At 38.6% G+C, this 21,421-nt stretch overlaps 1 protein-coding gene across 1 annotated transcript; it reads right to left on the bottom strand.

Moving 5' to 3' along the window:
• Positions 1 to 474: 474 nt before the first annotated feature.
• On the bottom strand, positions 475 to 20,863 carry LOC143440913 (uncharacterized). The gene is given in 6 exon segments (XM_076927837.1): positions 475 to 651; positions 653 to 2,786; positions 6,792 to 6,918; positions 8,198 to 8,253; positions 18,766 to 18,854; positions 20,480 to 20,863. Coding segments are annotated over 4 exon segments (2,319 nt in total). The 5' UTR covers positions 8,228 to 8,253; positions 18,766 to 18,854; positions 20,480 to 20,863; the 3' UTR covers positions 475 to 623.
• Between the last annotated feature and the right edge of the window lie 558 nt (positions 20,864 to 21,421).

The following is a 21,421-nucleotide window of genomic DNA, read 5'->3' as shown; positions in this document are numbered from 1 at the left end:
TCAGATTTTTCCCTCACCATAAACTCTAACAAAAACTCTAACAAAACTCTAAGTTTTCAAAAGTTTCTTATGTTCATAATAATGTCTAGTGTGGAGCCTCAAGTGTCACAAAGGATAGAGCTTTTATAAAAAACTTCTTAGGGACTTTCTTAGGGAAACTTTCTCCCACTATGGATGTTGGATGTTTTCTAAGAGTATGAGATATGGGTGAAGACTTCTCATATACTTTATCTGTAAAGTTTCTCTCCTTTCTGGATTCTTTGATGTATTTTAAGAGACATGCCAAGGATTTGTATTTTCACCAAATTTGTAGTTTCTCTCCTGTTTTTTCTGACGAGGTCTAAGATAGTTTGTCATGGTAAAGGGTTTGTCACATCCACTGCATTTATAAAGTTTCTTTCTTGAATGAAGTCTGTGATTAATTCTGAGACAGCCTTTCTGGGTAAAAGATTTATCAGATTCTATACATTTGTATGTTTTATTTCTTGTATGAAATTTCTGATAAGTTCTGAGATAGGTTTTTCCTGTGAAGGGATTTGTTACATTCCCTACATTTAAGGATTTTCTCCAATATGAATTCTCTGATGAGTTCCACAAGTTAGGGTTCCTGGGTAAAGGATTTTTCATTTACTTCCTTTGTAAGGTTTTTCTTTTATGAATTCTCTGATGAATTCTAAGATAGCCTTTCTGGGTAAAGGATTTGTCACATTCACTACATTTATAAGGCTTCTCACCTCTATGAATTCTCTGATGTATTCTCAGATATGACCCACTTGTAAAGGATCTGTCACAATTACCACACTTGTAAGGTTTCTCTCCTGTATGACTTCTCTGGTGAATTCTCAGACTGCATTTCTGAGTAAAGCATTTATCACATTCACCACATTTGTAAGGTTTGTCTCCTGTATGAATTCTTTGGTGCATTCTAAGATATGAGCCACTGGTAAAGCATTTGTCACACTCACTACATTTGTAAGGTTTCTCTCCTGAATGAATTCTCTGATGAATTCTAACATAAGAGCTGCTAGTAAAGGATTTGTCACATTCATTGCATTTGTAAAGTTTCTTGTTTGAATGAAGTCTCTCATGAATTCTAAGAGAGCCATTCTGGGTAAAGGAATTTTCAAATTCCCTACAATTGTAAGGCTTTTCTCCTGCATGAATTCTCTCATGAGTTCTAAGATGGTTTCTCCGGTTAAAGGATTTGTCACATATACTACATTTGTAAGTCTTGTCTCCTATATGAATTTTCTGATGAATTCTTAGATTGATTTTCAGGGTAAAGGATTCATCACATTCACTACATTTGTAAATTCTCCCTCTTGTATGAAATCTTTGATGAGCTCTAAGATGCTCTTTCCGGTTAAAGCATTTGCCACATTCACTACATTTGTAAGGTTCTTCTCCTGTATGAATTATCTGATGAATTATAAGACAGTCTTTCTTGGAAAAAGATTTATCACATTTACTACATTTGTAAGGTTTCTCACCCGTATGAATTCTCTGATGAATTCTAACACTGCCTTTCTGGGTAAAGCATTTTTCACATTCACTACATTTGTAAGGTTTCTCTCCTGTATGAATTCTCTGATGAATTCTAAGATGGTCTTTCCGGTTAAAGGATTTGTCACATTCACTACATTTGTATGGTTTCTTTCCTGAATGAATTCTCTGATGACTTCTAAGATATGAGCCATCAGCAAAGGCTTTGTCACACTCACTACATTTGTAAGGTTTTTCTCCTGAATGAGATCTCTGATGAGTTCTAAGAAGGCATTTCTGGGTGAAGCATCTGTCACATTCACTGCATTTGTATGGGTTCTCTCCTGTATGAATTCTCTGATGCATTCTAAGATTGCTCTTCTGGGTAAAAGATCTGTCACAGTCACTACATTTGTAAGGTTTCTCTCCTGTATGAATTCTCTGATGTATTTTAAGTCCTGAGGATGTGGAAAGAGATTTGCCACATTCTTTACATCTGTAACATTTCTCTCTTATATCTGTCCTGTAATGGTATTCACGGTAGGAAAATGTACAGACTGACCTAGTACCTTGGTTATATTCGAAGAGCCTCCGTCCTTCATGAATTTTCTCATGTTTTCTAAGACCTGAGCAGCATATAAAGGATTTGCCACAAAAACTACATTTGTAAGTATTGTCTCCAGTCTGGATTCTGTAGTGTCTTTCGAAGTCTGACACATGATAAAAGCACTTACCACATTCTGTACATTTGTAGGGATATCCTCCATAATGGATTTTGTAATGTACCTTGAGCTGTGACAAATGCAGAAAGGATTTACTACATTTTGTACATTTATAGTGCTTCTCTCCAGTATGAGCTCTCTGAAGTCTACTCAGGCTTGAGTATATCTTGAAGGATTTTCCAGACTTCCTGCACTTGTGTGGTCTCATTCCACTACTGTTTCCTTTTAACACGAGTTTATATTTAGAGTGAGAAACTGTATCATGCTGTGTTTTGTTTTGTTTTTTCATCTCTAGGTGCACTGTTTGATTTTGACTAGTGATGGAATACAAATTGAAGCTATTCACACAGTCTTTATATTTGCATGGTTCCCTGGCATTCTCACTTTTATGTCTGTCTGGTGATTCAGTGGAGGCTTCTCTGTTGTTAGCTTGATAAGGTGTACTTTTGGAGGATTCAGCAATCATTTTCCCCCATTCATTCCATTTATTAAACTTCTCTTGAATAATCACATGTTCAGGGGCAGTATATTTTGTGCCATGATCCAAGACTTCATCATGTTTGACACATACGTGATTATTCTCTGAAAAAAAAAGTGCAATCAGGGATGCGAGTGATTAATGCATGAGTAAGAGATTCAATAACGGATGTTTCTTGTACGTTTCGTAAGAAAGGTAAATTAGCAATTCTCAAGGATAAAGCTCTTAACACAGTTCTTTTTTGTTTCAAAATCATTAACTGAATGCCCAGAAAAAACTCAAATCTGATCTATATCAAATGAATGGAAATGATAATTCTTATTTCAATACTGTACCTTACGGAAGATATGACAAGTAAGTGATGACGTAGTGAAGAACTTTGAGAAAAGAACTTTTGGGAGGATCGTATAAGCAATGTTTCTCGTTTATGTTTTAAGACAGAGTATAGCTTTGGTCACTTAGGAATTCACTATAGAACTCATATTGTCATGGTACTCACCCTATATCCTTGCTTCTGGATCTGAAGTATTGGAATAAAGATCATATTGTACCAGTATTAAACATACAGTCCACATGGAAAAAGTAAATACATTAGCAAAAACTAAATTCTCCCAACGCACAGTTCTTTCTCTACTTAAAATTTACATTTTAAAACACCATAAATATGAATCTTAGAGACTAGCAGCTATCATGGACCAGGACCAGTGAGTCCTGTCCTGTCCCTCCCCTGCCCTCCATTCTCCAGGCCATAGTTCTACCTGTATCTTTGGAGGCCTCTTGTCACCTGGGACAACCAGGTGAGATCCCCATGTCCCACGTCCCTGCCCACTGCAATCCCCGACAGGCCCAGCAGTGGTAAGAACCTCCCCACCTCAACTGTATTCAGTCCTCCAGTCCAAACCTCTATCTGCAACCCCAGAGGCCTGTAACCATTATGGACCACCAGCTCTGACTGCATCCCTGAAGGCCTGCTGCCATTTGGGACAACCAGGTCTATCTGCCACCAAAGAAGGCCTGCTGCCATCTGGGACTACCACCTCTGTGCATCTCCAAAGGTGTGTTGCTACTTGGGACTAAGCTCTATTTACAGTCCCATATTCTGCTGCAACCAGTGTCTACTAGGCCTATCAACACCAGGAACAATATGAGGGTGAAAAGCTAGTGTAAGAACATAATCAACAAAAGTTGGGGCTATATGGGACCATCAGAACCCAGTTATCCTACTAGAGCTGGCCCTGGATATCCTAACACCTAAAGTGCAAGAAATGACCTTAAATCTAATCTTATAAAGATAATAGAGGAAATTAAAGAGGAAATTAATACATGCTTCCAAGAAGTTCAGAAAAATATAATCAAACAGGTAGAGGCCTTCAGAGAAGAAATGAATACATACAAAGAAATACAGGAAAATACAATTAAAAAGGTGAAAGAAATTAATAAAACTGTTCAAGGGTTGACATCGACTTTTTCTATTTCCTTATGAGATATGGAGCGGTTTAGATAGTTTACCTGTCCTTGATTTAACTTTGGTATGTAGTATCTGTCTAGAAAACCATCCATTTCATCTAGATTTTCCTGTTTTCTTGAGTATAGGCTTTTGTAGTAGGATTTGATGATTTTTTTAAAATTTTCTCTGTTTCTATTGTTATGTCTCCCTTTCTATTTCTGATTTTTGTTAATTTGGATACTGCCTCAGGGCCCTTTAGTTAGTTTGGCTAGGGGTTTATCTATCTTGTTGATTGTCTCAAAGAACCAGCTTTTGGGTTTTTTGTTTGTTTGTTTGTTTTTTGTTTTTGTTTTTTTTTGAGACAGAGTTTCTCTCTCTGTGTAGCCCTGGCTGTCCTGGAACTCACTCTGTAGACCAGGCTGGCCTCGAACTCAGAGATCCACCTGCCTCTGCCTCCCAAGTGCTGGGATTAAAAGCGTGTGCCACCACTGCTCGGCAGCTTTTGTTTTTTTGGATTCTTTGCATTGTTAATTGTTTCTATTTGGTTGATTTCGGCCCTGAGTTTGACTATTTCCTGATGTCTACTCCTCTTGGGTGTGTTTGCTTCCTTTTGTTCGAGAGCTCTCAGGTGTGCTGTTAAGTTGCTAGTGTAAGATCTCTCCAGTTTCTTTACCAGGGTGCTTAGTGCTATGAACCTCTTTCATTGTGTCCCATAAGTTTGGGTATGATATATCAACATTTTCATTAAATTCTAGAAAGTCTTTAATTTCTTTCTTTATTTCGTCCCTAACCAAGTTATCATTAAGGAGCCTGAGATAAAGAAGGTTCAGCAATAGGCCCAAACTGGGATCCAGCTTTAGGGGAGGTTCTAAGGCCTGACACTATTATTGAGGCTATGGAGTACTCACAAATGCCCTCCAAAAGACCCAACAAGCAGCTGAAAGAGTCAGATGCAGATATTTAAACCCAACCAATGACTAGAAGGTGCTGACCCCTGTGGTTGAATTAGGGGAAAGCTGGAAGAAGCAGAGGAGGAGGGCAACCCTGTAGGAGGACCAGCAGTCTCAATTAACCTGGATGCCTGAGATCTCTCAAACACTGAATCACCAACCAGGCAGAATATACCAGCTGATATGAGGCCCCCCAACACATATACAGAAGAGGATTGTTGGGTCTGCATTTAGTCCGAGAAGATGTACCAAATCCTCAAGAGATTGGAGGCCCTAGGGAGTTTTAGAGGTTTGGTGGGGTGGGGATATCCTTGTGGAGACAGTGGGTGGGGAGGAGGTATGGGATACGGAACAGTTGGAGGGTAAACCAGGAGGAAAATAAAATTTGGAGTTTAAAATAAATAAATAAATTAAAGAGTTGACAATGAAAATAAAAGCAATAAAGAAAACACAATATGAGAGCATCTAGGAGATGGAAAACTTAGGAAAAAACAGGAACTAAGGACACAAGCATATAAGAAATGGAAGAGAGTATCTCAGATATAGAAGATACAATAGAAGAAATTAATACATTGGTCAAAGAGAATGATAAATATAAAAGTATCATGACACAAAACATTAAAGAAATCTGGGACATTATGAAAAGATCAAACTTAAAAATATAAGGAATATAAGAAAAATTTAAGCAATATCTTTCAAATAAAGCCCCATAGGGGATACTAGAAGGAAAACTCTAACATACAGAGGGTAACTATACCCAAGAAAAGAAGTAAGTAACTGCGCACCAGCAAAACCAAAAGAACACACACACACACACACACACTCTCACAGATATACACACTACTACCATCTACCACCTGACAGCTGATAGAAACTGAGGCAGAGAACTACAGCCAATTATTAGATGGAGCTGAGGGAGTATTATGGAGTGTTGGGAGGATAGAGGGACCGGAAGGGGATAGGGGATAGGGACTCCACTAGCCTATCAACAGAGTCAACTACCCTGGAACCTTGGAGGAGGGGGTCCCAGAGATAAAAAACCATCATCCAATGAGCATATGTGGGCTAAACAGTGCTCACTCCATATGTAGCAGATATGAAGCCTGGTCTTCATGCAAGGCACCCCAACAACTGCAAAGTGGGCTGATGCTGACTTTGTTATCTCCATGTGGATCCTGTTTCCCCTAACTGTGCTGCACCGTCTGGGAGAGGACATGACATCCTGTAGTGACTTGTTGTGTCAGGGTGGGTTGTTAACCAGGGGGGAACCTCCCTCTTCTCAGAGGATAGGGTACTGTCTTAAGGGACAATGGGAGGAGAGGGGAAATCTGGGATTAGGATGTAAAGTGAATAAAAAACTTAAAACATAAATTTAAAAAAACCTTAAATAAATGAAGACCATGCAATAGTAAATTTAAAATGTTTCTATTATTATGTATACAATAATATATTTCCATGCACTGGACATTCAATATTCTTTGAACTTTGGAGTTTTGATTAAAAACTAGGTAAGAGATTACAACAGAACATGGTACTGATTACTCTTCCAGAGAATGGAAATAAATATAAAGGACACACCATGACAGAGTTAAGTTAGTAAGTAGAATTTCCCTTATTCTAGGAGTCTCTAGACATTTCAGAGAGCTTATATTTTCACAAAGTAGGTAAATTCAAAGGATGGAATTAGAGTTCTACAGGAAGAGTACTCTTACCCACAAAGAGTAGGTTGCTGTAATTCTCCAACATCACATCCATGTACAAAGCCCTCTGAGCACAGTCAAGACATCCCCATTCCTCCTGTGAGAAGTCCACAGCCACATCCTTGAATGTTAACTGACCCTGTAATGGAAAATTATTTATTTACCATGTGGTCCTGGACAAAAGTATTTTTCTAGGTAAAAAAAGATCTAAAGAATAAGATATTTTGTGATAACAATGAGTCATGGCAAACATTTAAGAACAAACGTTTTCTAGAAATCCTGCAGAGACGGGTCAGAAATTAAGCTTTCTACTCTTCCATAGACAACATATGGAATGAGTTATTATTGTTTACATTCACAATTTACAACTTACATTCTACTTTATAATTTTTCTGATGATTCCTAAGATCTGAGTAGTAGATAAATATTTTGCCACAATCACTGCATTTGAAAAACTTGTCTCTAGTTTGGATTCTATAATGTCATTTAAAGTAATTTAAAATGTAGTTCAGTTCTAAGCACCCTCATGGGACTAAACAACAGAACTGAAATCCAGTTCCATGTGATCCAGTCCTCTCTTCTCAACTCTACAGGCTGGAGGCCATCATAGCCTACATGCATACATTTGGACAAATAAACGGAAATACATGAGATTAAATTACAGTTTATTTGTGATGAAAGATAGTTTCTAAATATTCATAGTCTTTACTGTATTTTTCTTTCTCATTGAAAACAGGAGGGCATGATAGTCTTAAAAATCAGCAAATGTTTAGGGAATATAACAAATGCATTTGAGGTCTAGATGCAGGCATGTGCTTTTATGAAATATGTGCTGACATCAAACAGCATTATAATGTCAGTTACCAATGTCATAAATGGTAAAGGTATGGTGAGCAAAACTCTATTTCCAAATTTTACCAGTATCAACTTTGGTCAAACATGGACACTAGAACAATACTGTCTGTAGGTGGGTCTCCCTCACTCTATTCTAAAATGCTCTATTGACATCTTGAGGCCTAGGTACAATATTGTAACCTTTCTAGAATCCTTTCTACAATAAAAAGACTGAATATGGGATGCAGAATGTTTGGTGAATTAAATGTCTGAGTTTTCTTTTTAAAGAGTAAGAAATAGTAACATCAGTACACACATCCAATATTCCAAACAACATATAGAATCGACTACTTTGTGAATTTATTTTATGAGACTATATCACAACTACAAAGTAAATAGAAAAATCAGCATTAGGCAGCATTAAAATTATTCACATTTTTCTAAGCGTTGACATAAAAATACAGATAGAACAACAAATCATAGAAAATACACCTTAGATAACATTACCAGATGTAGAGAATTAAAGTCTTGAATGGGTTCAATAATAAAAATCACTTTAAAAGAAAGGTGGACAGGACACTGACCTGGGGAGCATTTACCAAAGACGCATTCATCCTTCTTATTGCTCTTCTCCAAGTTTCTGTCTCAGGAACAAACACCAGAATTATTCTTAAAATTTCATATCAAGGTGTCAAAAATATAAAGCTAAAATTAATGCAACTCTGCTATGAACAATGCCAAGCACAGACACAAGATCCAAAACGATAACAGGAAGTTTGTCTACAACTTGAAGCTTTTTTCTAACTTCAGCTGCCACCAGACTAATACAGATCTGCCGAGCCACATCATCTCCTGCCCTTTAAATGTTCCTTAATTAGCTACTCTGGAGATGTAAATCGATGGTCAGTGAGATAGAATTCATGGAGCACCAAGGACCCTTTCTTGGAGTGCTAGGATGAGTATCATCTCAGGAAAGACAAACACACAGAAATGGGGTGACACAGACAGACTGAAAAGGTTGGCAGCAAGAGGTACTGGTTGTGAAAGACTGTTTCCAATAATCATGTGCCTGAGAGCTTACAAGGCTGAACACAAGTCAATCTGAAATAGGATGTAGAAAGATATTAGAAACACCATGAAGAAATTAATAAAATTAGAGACTCAAATATAATTCAATGATTCAACATAACAGAATTGTTTCTGTGCAAAGACTAAAGTACTGACAAAGCATTGTTCATTTAATTCAAACTAAAAGAGTGAACCTATATGTTAGAACTAGAGCCAAAAGGGGCACTACAATGTATGACAATGATGGGGCAGGGAGAAGACCATATCTAGATTCAGATTCTATGTGCTACAGTCCCAATTTAACAGGCAAAGCATACCCAATGGTGTCATAGTGACAAAACTCTGGCATTCTGGTTCAATCTGAGGCCAGCTCCAAAGGTGGGGGAAATACACCGGTTACACTGGAAACTTGGCCAAAATCAACAATAAAGAAAAGTCACAAGTTCTAGAAGGGAATCTTTTACTGACATCTGCTCCATGTACAAATGGCTCAGTTTACACCTGTAGCCTGGTGCTGCTTTCAGACTGGGTCAAAGCAACATGGTTTTCAAATAGACAACAGTTATTTTAGAGACTGAAAATTATCAAGTACTGAGAATAACTGATTGTTCACTGTACACCCGATAAAGGGAAAGCCATATGGTAATGTGAAAGGATCACCTTTCACATTTGGACTGGTTTTGAAGCCATGAAGGGGTTATGTAGAGCATCTGAGGCTTGACACTGTGAGAGGCCAAGAAAGACCATGGTTGAAGGTGCAGCCTAGCCTCAGTGGCAGCTGAAGGCCCAGAACTAAAGGGGTCATATAAAGAATTTGACGCTTCGCACTATGAAGAAAGCCTATGAGAGATTATTGGTGAAAGTGCCACCTAGCTGCTGTGGAAGACCCCAGTGTACTGGTCAGAAATCAGGTAATACCTTAAGGACATAAAGAAACTGTTGGATCATGGTGACAATATTTTATACTTCTCAGTTTCTGAATTAATCATGGAACACAAATGAAAGGAGCCTAACACTTCTCAAAAGGACACACATTAAAAAGATGGTTTTCTTAAAATGTCCTTTGAGACTTTTGAGGTATTCTATGAAATCTGAGACTCATTGTCACATAGCTTACATACATGCATAGTAATTTGAAAAAGAAACCTGAAGATGAATATAAATGCTGGGTGTGGTGACTCAGGTTAATCACTCTAGAGGCAGGCAGGCATATCTCTGTACATTGAAGGCTAGCATAGTCCACATAGTGAGTTCCAGTGGCATAAGCCATGTAGGAAAGGTTATGGCAAGCAAGTTAGTTTTCTGAAGATGGCCCCCACCCCCCACTAGTTTGCATGGCTGCGATGGTGTGCTCTGAGAGGTATGAACCCTAGAGACTTTGTTCAAGAATTGCTTCTCACTGCTGATATGCCTTTTCTGCCAATACTAAATAGCCTAATGATTCCTGGGCATCAGCCCATCCTACTGGACAAGTTTCCTGCAGATCAATATGAAGATGTACTTTCATGTACTAGAGCTGTTTAGACAATTTGATTTCATTAATTCATGATAGTGATTTTATAAAACTCCTGAACTGATTCATGTATTTTAAGCCCCGTATAGGATAAAAGGCTGCAGAGTTTGTGTCACAAACATGTAAATTGCACTAGGAAAAAAAATAAAATCGAAACAAATTAATGGTCAAGGAAAAGCAGTCATTCTAGGTCAGGTCCAAGGACTGAGATCACAGTTGTGCACCATGATAAAGCAAGGTCAGATGAAACTGTTGCTTTGAACTTATAATGAGCTTAAAGAATAAAGTATTTCTTTGATCTTATTATCAACTTGCTGTTATACCCCTCTTTTGTGTTACATTTTATCTGTGAGGTAATTTTATAAAGAACTTTTGTCTAAGAATCTATAAAAAGGCTGAGAGAAAAAAATAAAACATGTTTTTTTTTGGGTTCTGTTCCATCTACCAAATGTGTATTATATATATGTGTCAGTCTATATATATGTATATACGTATGTAGGTACAGGTGTGTGTATGTAAGTATGCATGTACACTTGTGAATCTAATGAAACAGGTAATACCCAGTTTGGTGTATGCGTGAGTGTGTGTGAGTTTGTGTGTGTGTGTGTGTGTGTGTGCATGAATACGTGGCTTGCATGGCTCTCTATCCTCTTCTTTCTTGCTGTCCTCTTTAGTTTTAAAAGAGAGTTTCTTGATAGGCACTCTTGCTGGCCCCAAGTAGTTAAGTTTCTTTTTCTAATCTGCTGCTGCTATCAGTAAGAATTAATTGCCAGAAGCTATAAGCTCTGGCTCCAGGACAGTAAAGGAGAGTCAAATGGCCAGGAGCTACTAGCTTTTGTCTCCACCCCCATAAACCCTACCCTGCTGATGCAATACCTCACTGCTTTCCTCATTTTACTCATGAAGTAGAAGCTGGCTTCTAAAATTCCATCACAGCCTGGGCTGTATAAATGGACACTTATTTTTTTTTTTTTTTAACAATATAATGTGTATACATCACAGATGAAAAATTAATGATAACATGTTATGTAGTAAATGTTACTAATTACAGCCATACCCGTGGAGCTTGCAAAAAGATACATAGTATCCCAATAGCATCATCAGTTAATCCTTATGTGATTAATAACTAAAACCTTTGCAGCACTACAATTCACAGATTTTAAATGCCATTCTTTTGAATAAGTTAGTGTACAGCACAGATGGAAAGGAAGGATTAACTTAAATGACGTAAGCTTTGTTGTAACCAAAACTGAAGAGAAAACACTGTTTGAAACATCAATACATAAATACAATACTGCAAGATTATGTTTGAGAGAAAATTCTGGCAAGTAGAAGATAAATGGCAAAAAAAATTGGGATAAGCCTCAGGTCATAAATCTCAATCTTCTCAACACTATAAGATATACACAAAAGAAAAAAAAAAGTGAGTGACATCATTATGAGTAGAATATCCCTACTCTAAATCAGTAATGCAATACCAGTGCTTTCTACATAATACAATTGAAACAAAATTCAAGATACAGGACATAAAATATAATTTGAAGACTATTCAAGGAGGTCAAAGGACATTAACAATTAAAACAGCACCTGAATTCAAGGAGGACAGGAACAAACTTATTGAAGGACAAGAGAACTCCAGTAAATGGCTGAGGAAACTGAGGAAATAATGAGAATAATGCAAATGTGAGCAGAGATAAAAATATAAGGACTCCTCAACCTGAAAGAAGAACTCTGGTAACTCAATAGAGATCCTGTCCATCATGATATAGAACACAGAAGATAAACATCGGCTTCAAGCCTAGATGACTTAACCAAAGAAATCATGGGTGAAACAAACGAACAAAATTGCTGCATACTAGCAGCAGTATTAAACAAACAAACAAACAAACAAACAAACTGAAATTCAAGCCAGACACAGTGGGGTAGGTCTTTCATCCCAGCTCTCAAGACAGAGAGGCAAGCAGATCAATGTGGATTAGCAGTCAGCCTGGTTTCCAGATCAGCTTATGGTCCAGCCAGGGCTACAGAGTGAGACTCTGTTTCAGAAACAAACAGAATACCCAAACAAGAAATTAAGGATATTTTTTCTACAGTGACATTAAAACCCCTAAAATGTGCTTTTTGACACAATTACAGCATGGATGTTAGAAGACTTATTATGTTGGTTTGAATGTGAATGTCTCCCATTGGCTTATGTATTTAAAGTTAACTTTCTATCTGGTCACAGTGACTTAGGAAATTTAGTTATTGGAACATTGTTGAATAAAGTGTGGCACTGGGGGTAGGCTCTGAGAAAAAAATAGCTACAGTCCACCCAGTTTCCTCTTTCTGTCCTTACTTAACTGTGGCTGAGGATGTGCCCTCTCAGCTATCTATCTCACCAACATGGCTACTTGCCTCCCTGCCATGGTGGACTGTTATCCTCTGGAAGCATTCTCTAAAGTAACCTCTTTCTTCTACAAGTTGCCTTGGTCACGTTGTTTTATGAAAGCCGCAGACAAACAAACACTTATAGTAAACCATTTTTTGATTGGAGTCACGGTTCCATTTCAGAAAGAGAACTCAGGTCATATTCTGAAACCTAATCAGAAATAGTTGGCATGATGGGTTGTGAGCACTAAGGGGCCTGTGGGACAGTGGACCTTGCCAGGTAGGTAAGGTAGAGTGGGTCTGAGTCCCCAGCAACTAGGGGTACACACCTGAGAAGGTAGGGGGCTCCCTGATTCCTGCCAGGAAACTATTAAGAAACAACAGGAAAGGTGCTTGAGAGAGAGTTCAGTGGTTAAGAGCACTGACTGCTCTTCCAGAGGTCCTGAGTTCAATTTCCAGCAACCACATGGTGGCTCACAACCATCTGTAATGGGATCTTATGTCCTCTTGATGATGTGTCTGAAAACAGCTACAGTGTACTTATATACATAAAATAAATAAATTTTTTCTTACAAAAAGAAACAATAGGAGAAATCTATGGGAATACCATATAGACAGTTTAATATTTGGCAGAGATACTAAACAATTCTTATCAAAGTCTACTGTCATTTTATCAGGGGAAAATGACCACAAAGGGAAAAGAATATGAACAACTGAAGCTTTTAAAGTTAAAAGATCATGAAACAAACCTTACGCAGTACATTTCCTAATTTCACAGTATGCTTAAATGCACTAATAAAATTTATATACTATTAATATGAACTCCCCAAAATGATACAAACAGAATAAGGATGCCATCATACACATGCACAAATATATTACATTTTGTTTTAGTATTATTACATAGGAAATCAGTAATGTGTACAACAGGCTAATCATGAGGTGATTTACAGTAGAATATTCTAGAACCATTTCTATAGAAACAGAATGTGGAAAAAAACCAATCTCATGTCTCATTTATTCTTACTGCTTTTAAAATTTTTAGTATATTTTTATTTAACTTTGCACCATGTATGTATGTGCTTCCTTTGTGCACGGTTCCTGCTGAGGTTCTAAGAAGGCATCAGATCTCCTGGAACTGAAGGCACACATGGTTTCCAGACATCACAGGGATGCTAAGAACTGTACACAAGTCTCTTTAAGACAAACAAGTACTATTCACTACTGGGGAAATCTCTATAGTGCTCCTCCATTTCCACTATCCCTGGAACTCCTCACTAATCTTTCCTCAATTCCTCCAAAATGTACATGGCTATTTTTCTTTCTACCTTACATGATTCTTTGTTTTTGTTCACAGGGGAGCAGGTTTGGCTTATCAGTTAGACTTCCATACAAGAATAACATTCTTCAGAATTAATTTGGATTTCTAACACATTACAGTGCCAGTAGAGAAAGAGGATTCTACAAGTGATTCCCCAACAGCTGTATAGTGGAATGATATTGAAAATGTTCTATAAGCATTTTTCAGTTAGCACTGACTTGAATTCCACCATTTCCAATCACAGATCGATCAAACTTAGCAAGCTGAAATGGAACTGAATGATGGGGATGCTGATATTTAACACTCTTGAATTTCTTAATCTATCATGGAACAAAAATGAAAGAAGCCTTACACCTCCCAAAAGGACCAACATGAAGAACACAAAGGATCATGTAATGCTCTTTTTTTTTTCCTCTGAGGATTTCATTTTACCCAGTGACAGGTAAGACTCATTCACACATAGCTCAGAAACTTGCAGTGTAGTATTCCCTGGAATCCAGAGGAGATACAGATGATGTAAAGGATGCTCATACAGACATCAGTCTGCTGCAATTATGCAACATTCAATCTCTGTGCAAAGTCCACTGAGCAGGATCTTTGCTTTGCCCCTCTTCTCAAGAAGAGTACACAGCCACAAAACTGCCATTAAATACTGTGAGTTTATGAACCAGCTCTGTAGGTTCACTCCTGTAATCTTAGCATTCATGTGGCACAGGCAGGCAGATCTCCTGGGTCTTAGGAATTGTACTGCTCTGATGAAACACAATGACTACATAGCAAGCTGGGGAGGAAGGAGTTTACTTGCCTTACACTTACACAACACTTTTCATCTCTCAAGGAAGTCAAGACAGGAACACTAACAGGGCAAGAACCTGGAGGCAGGAGCTGACACATAGGCCATGGAACAGTGCTGTGGATTGGCTTGCTTCTCATGGCTTGCTCAGGCTGCTTTCTTATACGACCCAGGGCCATCAGCCCAAGAGTAGCACCATCCACAATGGGCTGGGTCCTTACCCATCAATCTGAAATTAAGAAGATGCCTTAAAGCTAGATATTATGGAGGCATTTTCTCAGTTGAACTTCCTTCCTTTCAGATAACTCTGGTTTGTATGTCAAGTTAACATAAACCTAGCCAGCACACCAGCTGACCTGTCTCCATTGCTCACACCACTGGTCTCGGGCACTGCTGCATCTAGTGAGGTTACACAGAATTACTATCCCCTTTCCTTGTGGAGAAAAGAAGAGATCTGGAGAGAACATCTAGAATATAAGACTGATCACACTTTCAGAGAACAGAGAAAATTGTATAGGGAGCACTCTGATAGAATTATGTGATAACCAGAATTCCCCTCATTTCTGGGGCACTCTAGACAGTTCAGAGTTCACACATATACATAAAGCAGATAAATACAAAGGATATATCAGGATGTATAAGAAAAGCATCCTTACCTACAAAGAATAGATTTCTGTAATTTTCCAACATCACATCTGTGTACAATGTCCTCCGAACACAGTCTAAACATTCCCATTCATCCTCTAAGCATCCCACAGCCCCATTCCTGAATATTAACAGACACTGTCATTGATAATTACTTACTTATTATGTGCTGCTGGAATTGCCACTATCACGACAGCTTAAAGTTTTCTCTCCAGTTCACACTCTGTACTGTCTATTAAAGTGCAGTTTGGATCCTAGCACCCTCAGGTACTATAAATCAGATTTTCTTTTTTTCTTTCTTACTATTTTAAGACAGAATTTGGTTTAGTAGCAGTGAGTGTCCTGGAACTCTCTTTGGAGACCAAGCTGGCATGGAGCTCACAGAGACCCAACTGCCTCAGCCTCCTCAATGCCGGGATTACAGGCGCCATTCCCAGCTGCACAACAGATTTTAAGTCTAGTTCCATAGGATCCAGTCCTCTATTCTGAACTCTACAGGCAGGAGCCCTACATAACACATATACATACATTCAGGCAAATATAATAATACACATAAATAAAAGGGAAATATAGTTTTAATAAAATTTATTTTCTAAAATAGTTATAATAGATATTGTATCTTCTTTTCTCTGTAAAAACAGGATGACATGATGGTCTCACAATCAGCAAAGGTTCAGGGAATATAAGGTAAACTTTTGAGGTCTACATGCAGGAATGTACATCTAAGAACTCTATGTTGACCTCAAATAGAATCCCACTGTCATATCTCAGACGGTAAATTACTGAGTAAAACTGTGCTTCTACAACTGTCAGCCTTGTCCAACTGTCTGGAGCTAGGACTCACCTGCTTGACTATTCTAACATGCTCAGTTGAGATTCTGAGGACTAGATACAAGGCTGTACCCTTTCTAGAAAAAAGGAGGTAGAGGCTGAAATGAAGAATGCATGGATGAATTACAAGCCAGTTTTTCTTTTTCCTTGAAACAATAAGGAGTGTAACATCAGTGCATACACAGAACATTACAAACAACACACAGAATCAAATACATTATGATGTTATTTTATAACAATATCTAACAACTATAGAATAAACAGAAAAGTCAGCATTATGTAGCATTACTATTATCTATGTTTTCTAAAAGGTGACTCTGCCAATAGATACAGATAGTAATTTCGGTAATTCCATGAGGTTTCACTATAAAATAGTTAGAAATACATATCCAAATGCATATGTGGCAATGCATTCAGATGAAGGAGAGTTTCTGCAATTGAAACAAATGCACTAAGTTGTGTAAGAATCATACTGACTCTTGATTAATTATGAACATTCTGTTGCTCATTTGGAAACCTGAATCAGCTCTATTCTTTTCTTCACTACTTGAGCTCAATCATCTAACATGATTTTAGGCTGCACAGGTAAATATCGTTTATGATTCTTCCTTCAATTTTCAAAAAACAGAACTTAGGGTTAGATTCTGGCTCCATCATGAAAGTGCACCAGACATTTAAATGTAGGGGCAAAGGGTAATCACTGGTTCTTAGTACAAACAGTTTAATTTTCTTTACACACAAGACAACTTGGCAACTTATGATTTTGTATGTCTACTGTGCCATGGGTTTAATGATTATATCTGGGCTCAATGGGCTTCATACACGAATACAGTGCACATAAAAAATGCAGATGTACATTCCTATACTTAAATAATAAAGAAATAAATGGAAGTCTGTCTAATATAACCTCTCTTGAAAATCTCTACCTATATAAAACATAGCTACAGGGAAAGGAAAAGCATGGAGTAGGAAAGTCTTCCTCCTCCAAAAGATAGGAAGACAACAAAGTCATTAGAAGGGACATTAATTAATATTAATTAGTTAATTAATTAATACATGGCTTCTGCACTACATCAGGCAGTATCTCTAGACAATTCTTACAGATATAATCCACATGACACAATATACATGGGGACGTCAGTGGTACCTTATGCAGGGCTGTGGAAAGTCATACATAAATGAATCAGAACTGAAGAAGAAATGATGAGTTCCTAGAAATAAGTGAATAAATCAATCTCCTACATTATAAAACAGGAACACATATCAGGTAGGTGCTGAGACTGAAGCTGGGACTTTTCTCTAACAGCATCTGAGAACTGGACAGATTAGTATAGACTTCTTCTTTCCTTAAAGAAACCTTAGGGGATTTGCCTAAAAAAAAAGATTATTACCTATAACACACAAAAAAAGAGGAACACTAGAAAGTCATCATGCAAAGCTGGCTTTACCTCAATGCTCAAAGCAGGGGAGCTCAAACAATGCAAAGAAGAATCAAAGCCCAGTTTTCAGGATCTACACAGACACAGTCTCTATATTCCACAGAAATGGAAGCAAAGGTGAACTTACATCAGGAAGGTAAGACTATTTTAACACCTATGAACTAGTCAATGTCAGACACTAAAGATGCAGAGTCAATGAGAGAAGAAAAGAGACTATGTCAATAGGTAGATGAAAGCTCTGTGATAAAATATGACAAGCCCTCAAGAATGTGAGAACAGATGAAACATATATCAGGAACAGAAGCACAGCTAATGCAAACCATACTGGGGAAAAAAAGGACAAGTGGAATTATTGTGCTTTAATCAGAACTCAGAGTAGATCAGTGAGTACACAATTCAATGACAGAGAAAAGCTTAAAGGGGGGCAATACAGGATAGCAAAAAAAAATAAATAAATAAAAGTGGACCTTCTTGAGAGAAAAAAAAACAAAACAAAAGAAACAAACACCTCAGATTAGATTACTCACACTGCCTACAAATATCTTGGACAGCCTGGTGGTAGCGTTCATGGTGTCAAAAAACTGCTATGCAGACTGGGGCTAGGGACAAAGGTATCAATGTCCATATCCAGCTATAGATTCTGTGTGGTACAATCTCAATCTGCCATGCAAGGCACCTCTACTGGTGCCATAGTGACAGGACAATCCGTGGGTAACAGAATGTTTTCTGGTTCAATCTGAGGCCAGCTCCACATGGGGGAGGAGGTGTGTGTATGCGAAATAGATGGGTTATAGTGGAAACCATGCCAAAATAAGGAAGGTCACAGGCTCTAGAAGGAAATCCATTTCTGACACTTGCTACATGTTCAAATGGCTTGGTTCACATAGATAGCTCAGTGCTACTTTCAGTCTATGTCAAAGAAACTTTTTTTTTCCCAATGGGCAACAGTTATTTCAGAGACCCAAAACTAATCAAATACTGAAAAAAAAAAAAACCTGACTGTTTACTATACAATGTATAAGGGGAAATCCATTTTACCATGTCTAATATTATTCTTAGTGAAAAATTTCCAGAATGATTAATGAAATAGAATCTGGGAAAACCAACTTCATGTTCTCTTTCTACTGTCATTTGAACCCCATCTCACCCCTTCTTCAGTCCTTCTAACATACCTGGATTCTTTACTACAGTCTTCTCTCTTTACCATCCAGGGTTCTTAGTTGATTAACTGGTGAGCAGATCTGGTTGAGCAGTGGGGGACCTGCATATGGAGAAGTGATTCTTCAAGAAAGCATCTTGAAATTTTCACGGTACAAAAATGAAAGATGCTGACATCTCCCAAGAGGATAAACATGAAGGAAAGAGAAAAAAAACATGAAAAATGTCTCTTTTCTCTGAGGATTTTACTCTATTCTATGAGATAGGAGACTCATTCACACACAGTTGACACACATGCGGAGTCCTTTTCCCAGGAACCCAGAGGAAGAGCAAGGAAGACTCCAATCAAACTACCATGACTCACAGAATCCAAACTGATGCACTTTTACAAAAGGAGGTCTCTGAAAAAAAAGTCCTGACTGTAGGGTCTAGGAAAGAAGTCCAGTCACAGAATTCAATGTCAACGAATCATGAAATAACTAACAGTTTGGCCACATGTGCTTTTCTTGAAATAAGGAGACATGTTTCTGATGTTAAGTGAGCAATCATAGTTATTCAAAAAGTGCTTTCTAATTTTATTTTATCTCTAGTGAGTTTTCTATCTATAAAAATAAGGTGGCCTGACATTGTCCTCCCACAGCCTGAATAGTGGTCTGGCCTTATTAGACATCAAAGAAACTTAGGAAAAATGGCTACCTGAGGTGCCTTTTAACATGTCATAGTGGACATCTTTGGCTAGGTGTTTTCTTAGTGCCTGGTTCTTGTCTTGGGAGCCTCCTCTCCCCTAACTCCTCCCAATTCCCCAACTCATGGCCAGGTTAAATCTGGACCCTTTCAGATGACTCTGGCTGTCTTCTCTCTCATACTGTAAAGCTCTAAATTAACATGTAAGCACTAAGTGCCCAAGAATCAAATAACTTCTTAAAATGCTGGCAGTTTTAGTTCTTGGAAAAATAACAAACCCTCGTGGGAATGTATATAGGTTCTTTATGAACCCCTGTAGCATGAGACCAAAGCCCATAGCTTGGCTAGTATTTAATAATGTTTGCCAAAATGTTGATATTGATTTTTCTCAGGCAAATCTCAGGAATAACATAACCTACAATAAATCTTCTCCTCAATCATACCTTAGAGCAGCCATGTCCTTAAGTTTTCATTCAGACCTAAGGTGTAACTCAACATATAACGGCACATTTCTGATTGCTGTATTTACATCAAGGAGAGCATACATCTAAGATGGAAAATAAATGGGGAGTAAAGCTTTGCTCAGTAAAATTTAATGTTCGCAGCTGTAACTATGGTGCTTTAAAACGTATATATTCTGACTCAATCGAATCCAAACTGGTTCTTCGTATGACTAATATCTGCAGAACTCTCTGAGGGCGCCTATTCTCCGTGCCAAAGGCCACTCTCTCGAATAGAAAATTGTGGAACAGGGGAGTTAAAGCATAGATGAATTTGAAGAGCTTTGTAACTGCTGGAGCAAAGAGAACTGCGCGTGCAATCTGCAGATACTGCAAATGTTCTACGAAATTATTTTAGGAAAATATTCTGGCAACCATAAGATAAATGAAAACATCACGATAAACCCCAGTTCACAGGATCTCAAACTTCCCAACAGCGACAAATAAACAAAACAGAATTGTGAGAGCACCTCCTAAGAGCAGCTGCGGAAAACAACCCCCTGCTCCGCTCCCGCCCGTTTCCCAGCCCCGCAGCTCCTCTGACCTGGGAGGTTCCAGGGTCCCCAGGCTGCGGTTCCCGCCGCTGCGCTGCCGACTGCTGACTCTCCCAGGCCCGCAGCCAGGGAATTATGTGAGTTTTCCCAGGTCCAGAAATAACCAGGTCAGGGAAACCAGCCAGCGGTCAGGGAACAAGTCGGTCACTCAGCCCCGCAGCTCCTCTGACCTGGGAGGTTCCTGGCTGGCTGCTGACTCTTCCAGAATGACCCCGGATACACTTGAGGATTAAAGTTTTCAGGTACCCCAATACTGGGCCAGGGTCTTCCACCCCCACTTCCAGACCACGGGGCTCTCTGAGTCCTTCAGGGAAAGGTGGAATTTCCTGTCACTCATGCTTGTTTTCTTAGAGAGGCTCTTCCTGTACCCGCCCAACATAGCCCACTTCCGGTTACATGATTTCTTTAAACCTGCTTACTATAGTTTCCAATACTTCCCTGCTGTTCCCTCCCCCCACCCCACCCCCACCCCCACCCCCTAAAGTCATCTGATCAGGCAGAGGTGTCCACTCATTAGGAACAGCTCCTCCCACTCAGTGATGGGCAGCCTGCCCCACAGTTCCAGCTGCCAGACTGACCTGGAATGGCTCTCTTTGCTCTGCACAGCCTCCCTTATACTTGCTGGCAGGCTAGACCAGAATTGGATCAAATAGCATGATACAGCCGTTATCTGACCTCCAACCTGGGTTCTGATTCCTTCAGATATGTTATTCGGTCTAACTTCCCACCTTGGAATGCCAGCCTAGGCAAACACACACACACACACACACACACACACACACACACACACACACACACACACACACACGGAGTAAATTCGGATGCTCAGATCTCATTCCCAAAACAAAGTAAAACAAAGATGGAACGCCAATGCACTAATATCTGTATTCCCTAAGGAAAGCAGTTTAAATGTCCAATGTTCAGAACTGAAA

This window comes from Arvicanthis niloticus, chromosome 30 (assembly GCF_011762505.2).
Source record: "Arvicanthis niloticus isolate mArvNil1 chromosome 30, mArvNil1.pat.X, whole genome shotgun sequence".
In the NCBI taxonomy this organism is placed as follows: Eukaryota; Metazoa; Chordata; class Mammalia; order Rodentia; family Muridae; genus Arvicanthis; species Arvicanthis niloticus.
The sequence above is the reverse complement of the archived record's forward strand: the minus strand, read 5'-3'. Positions and strand labels throughout refer to the sequence as shown.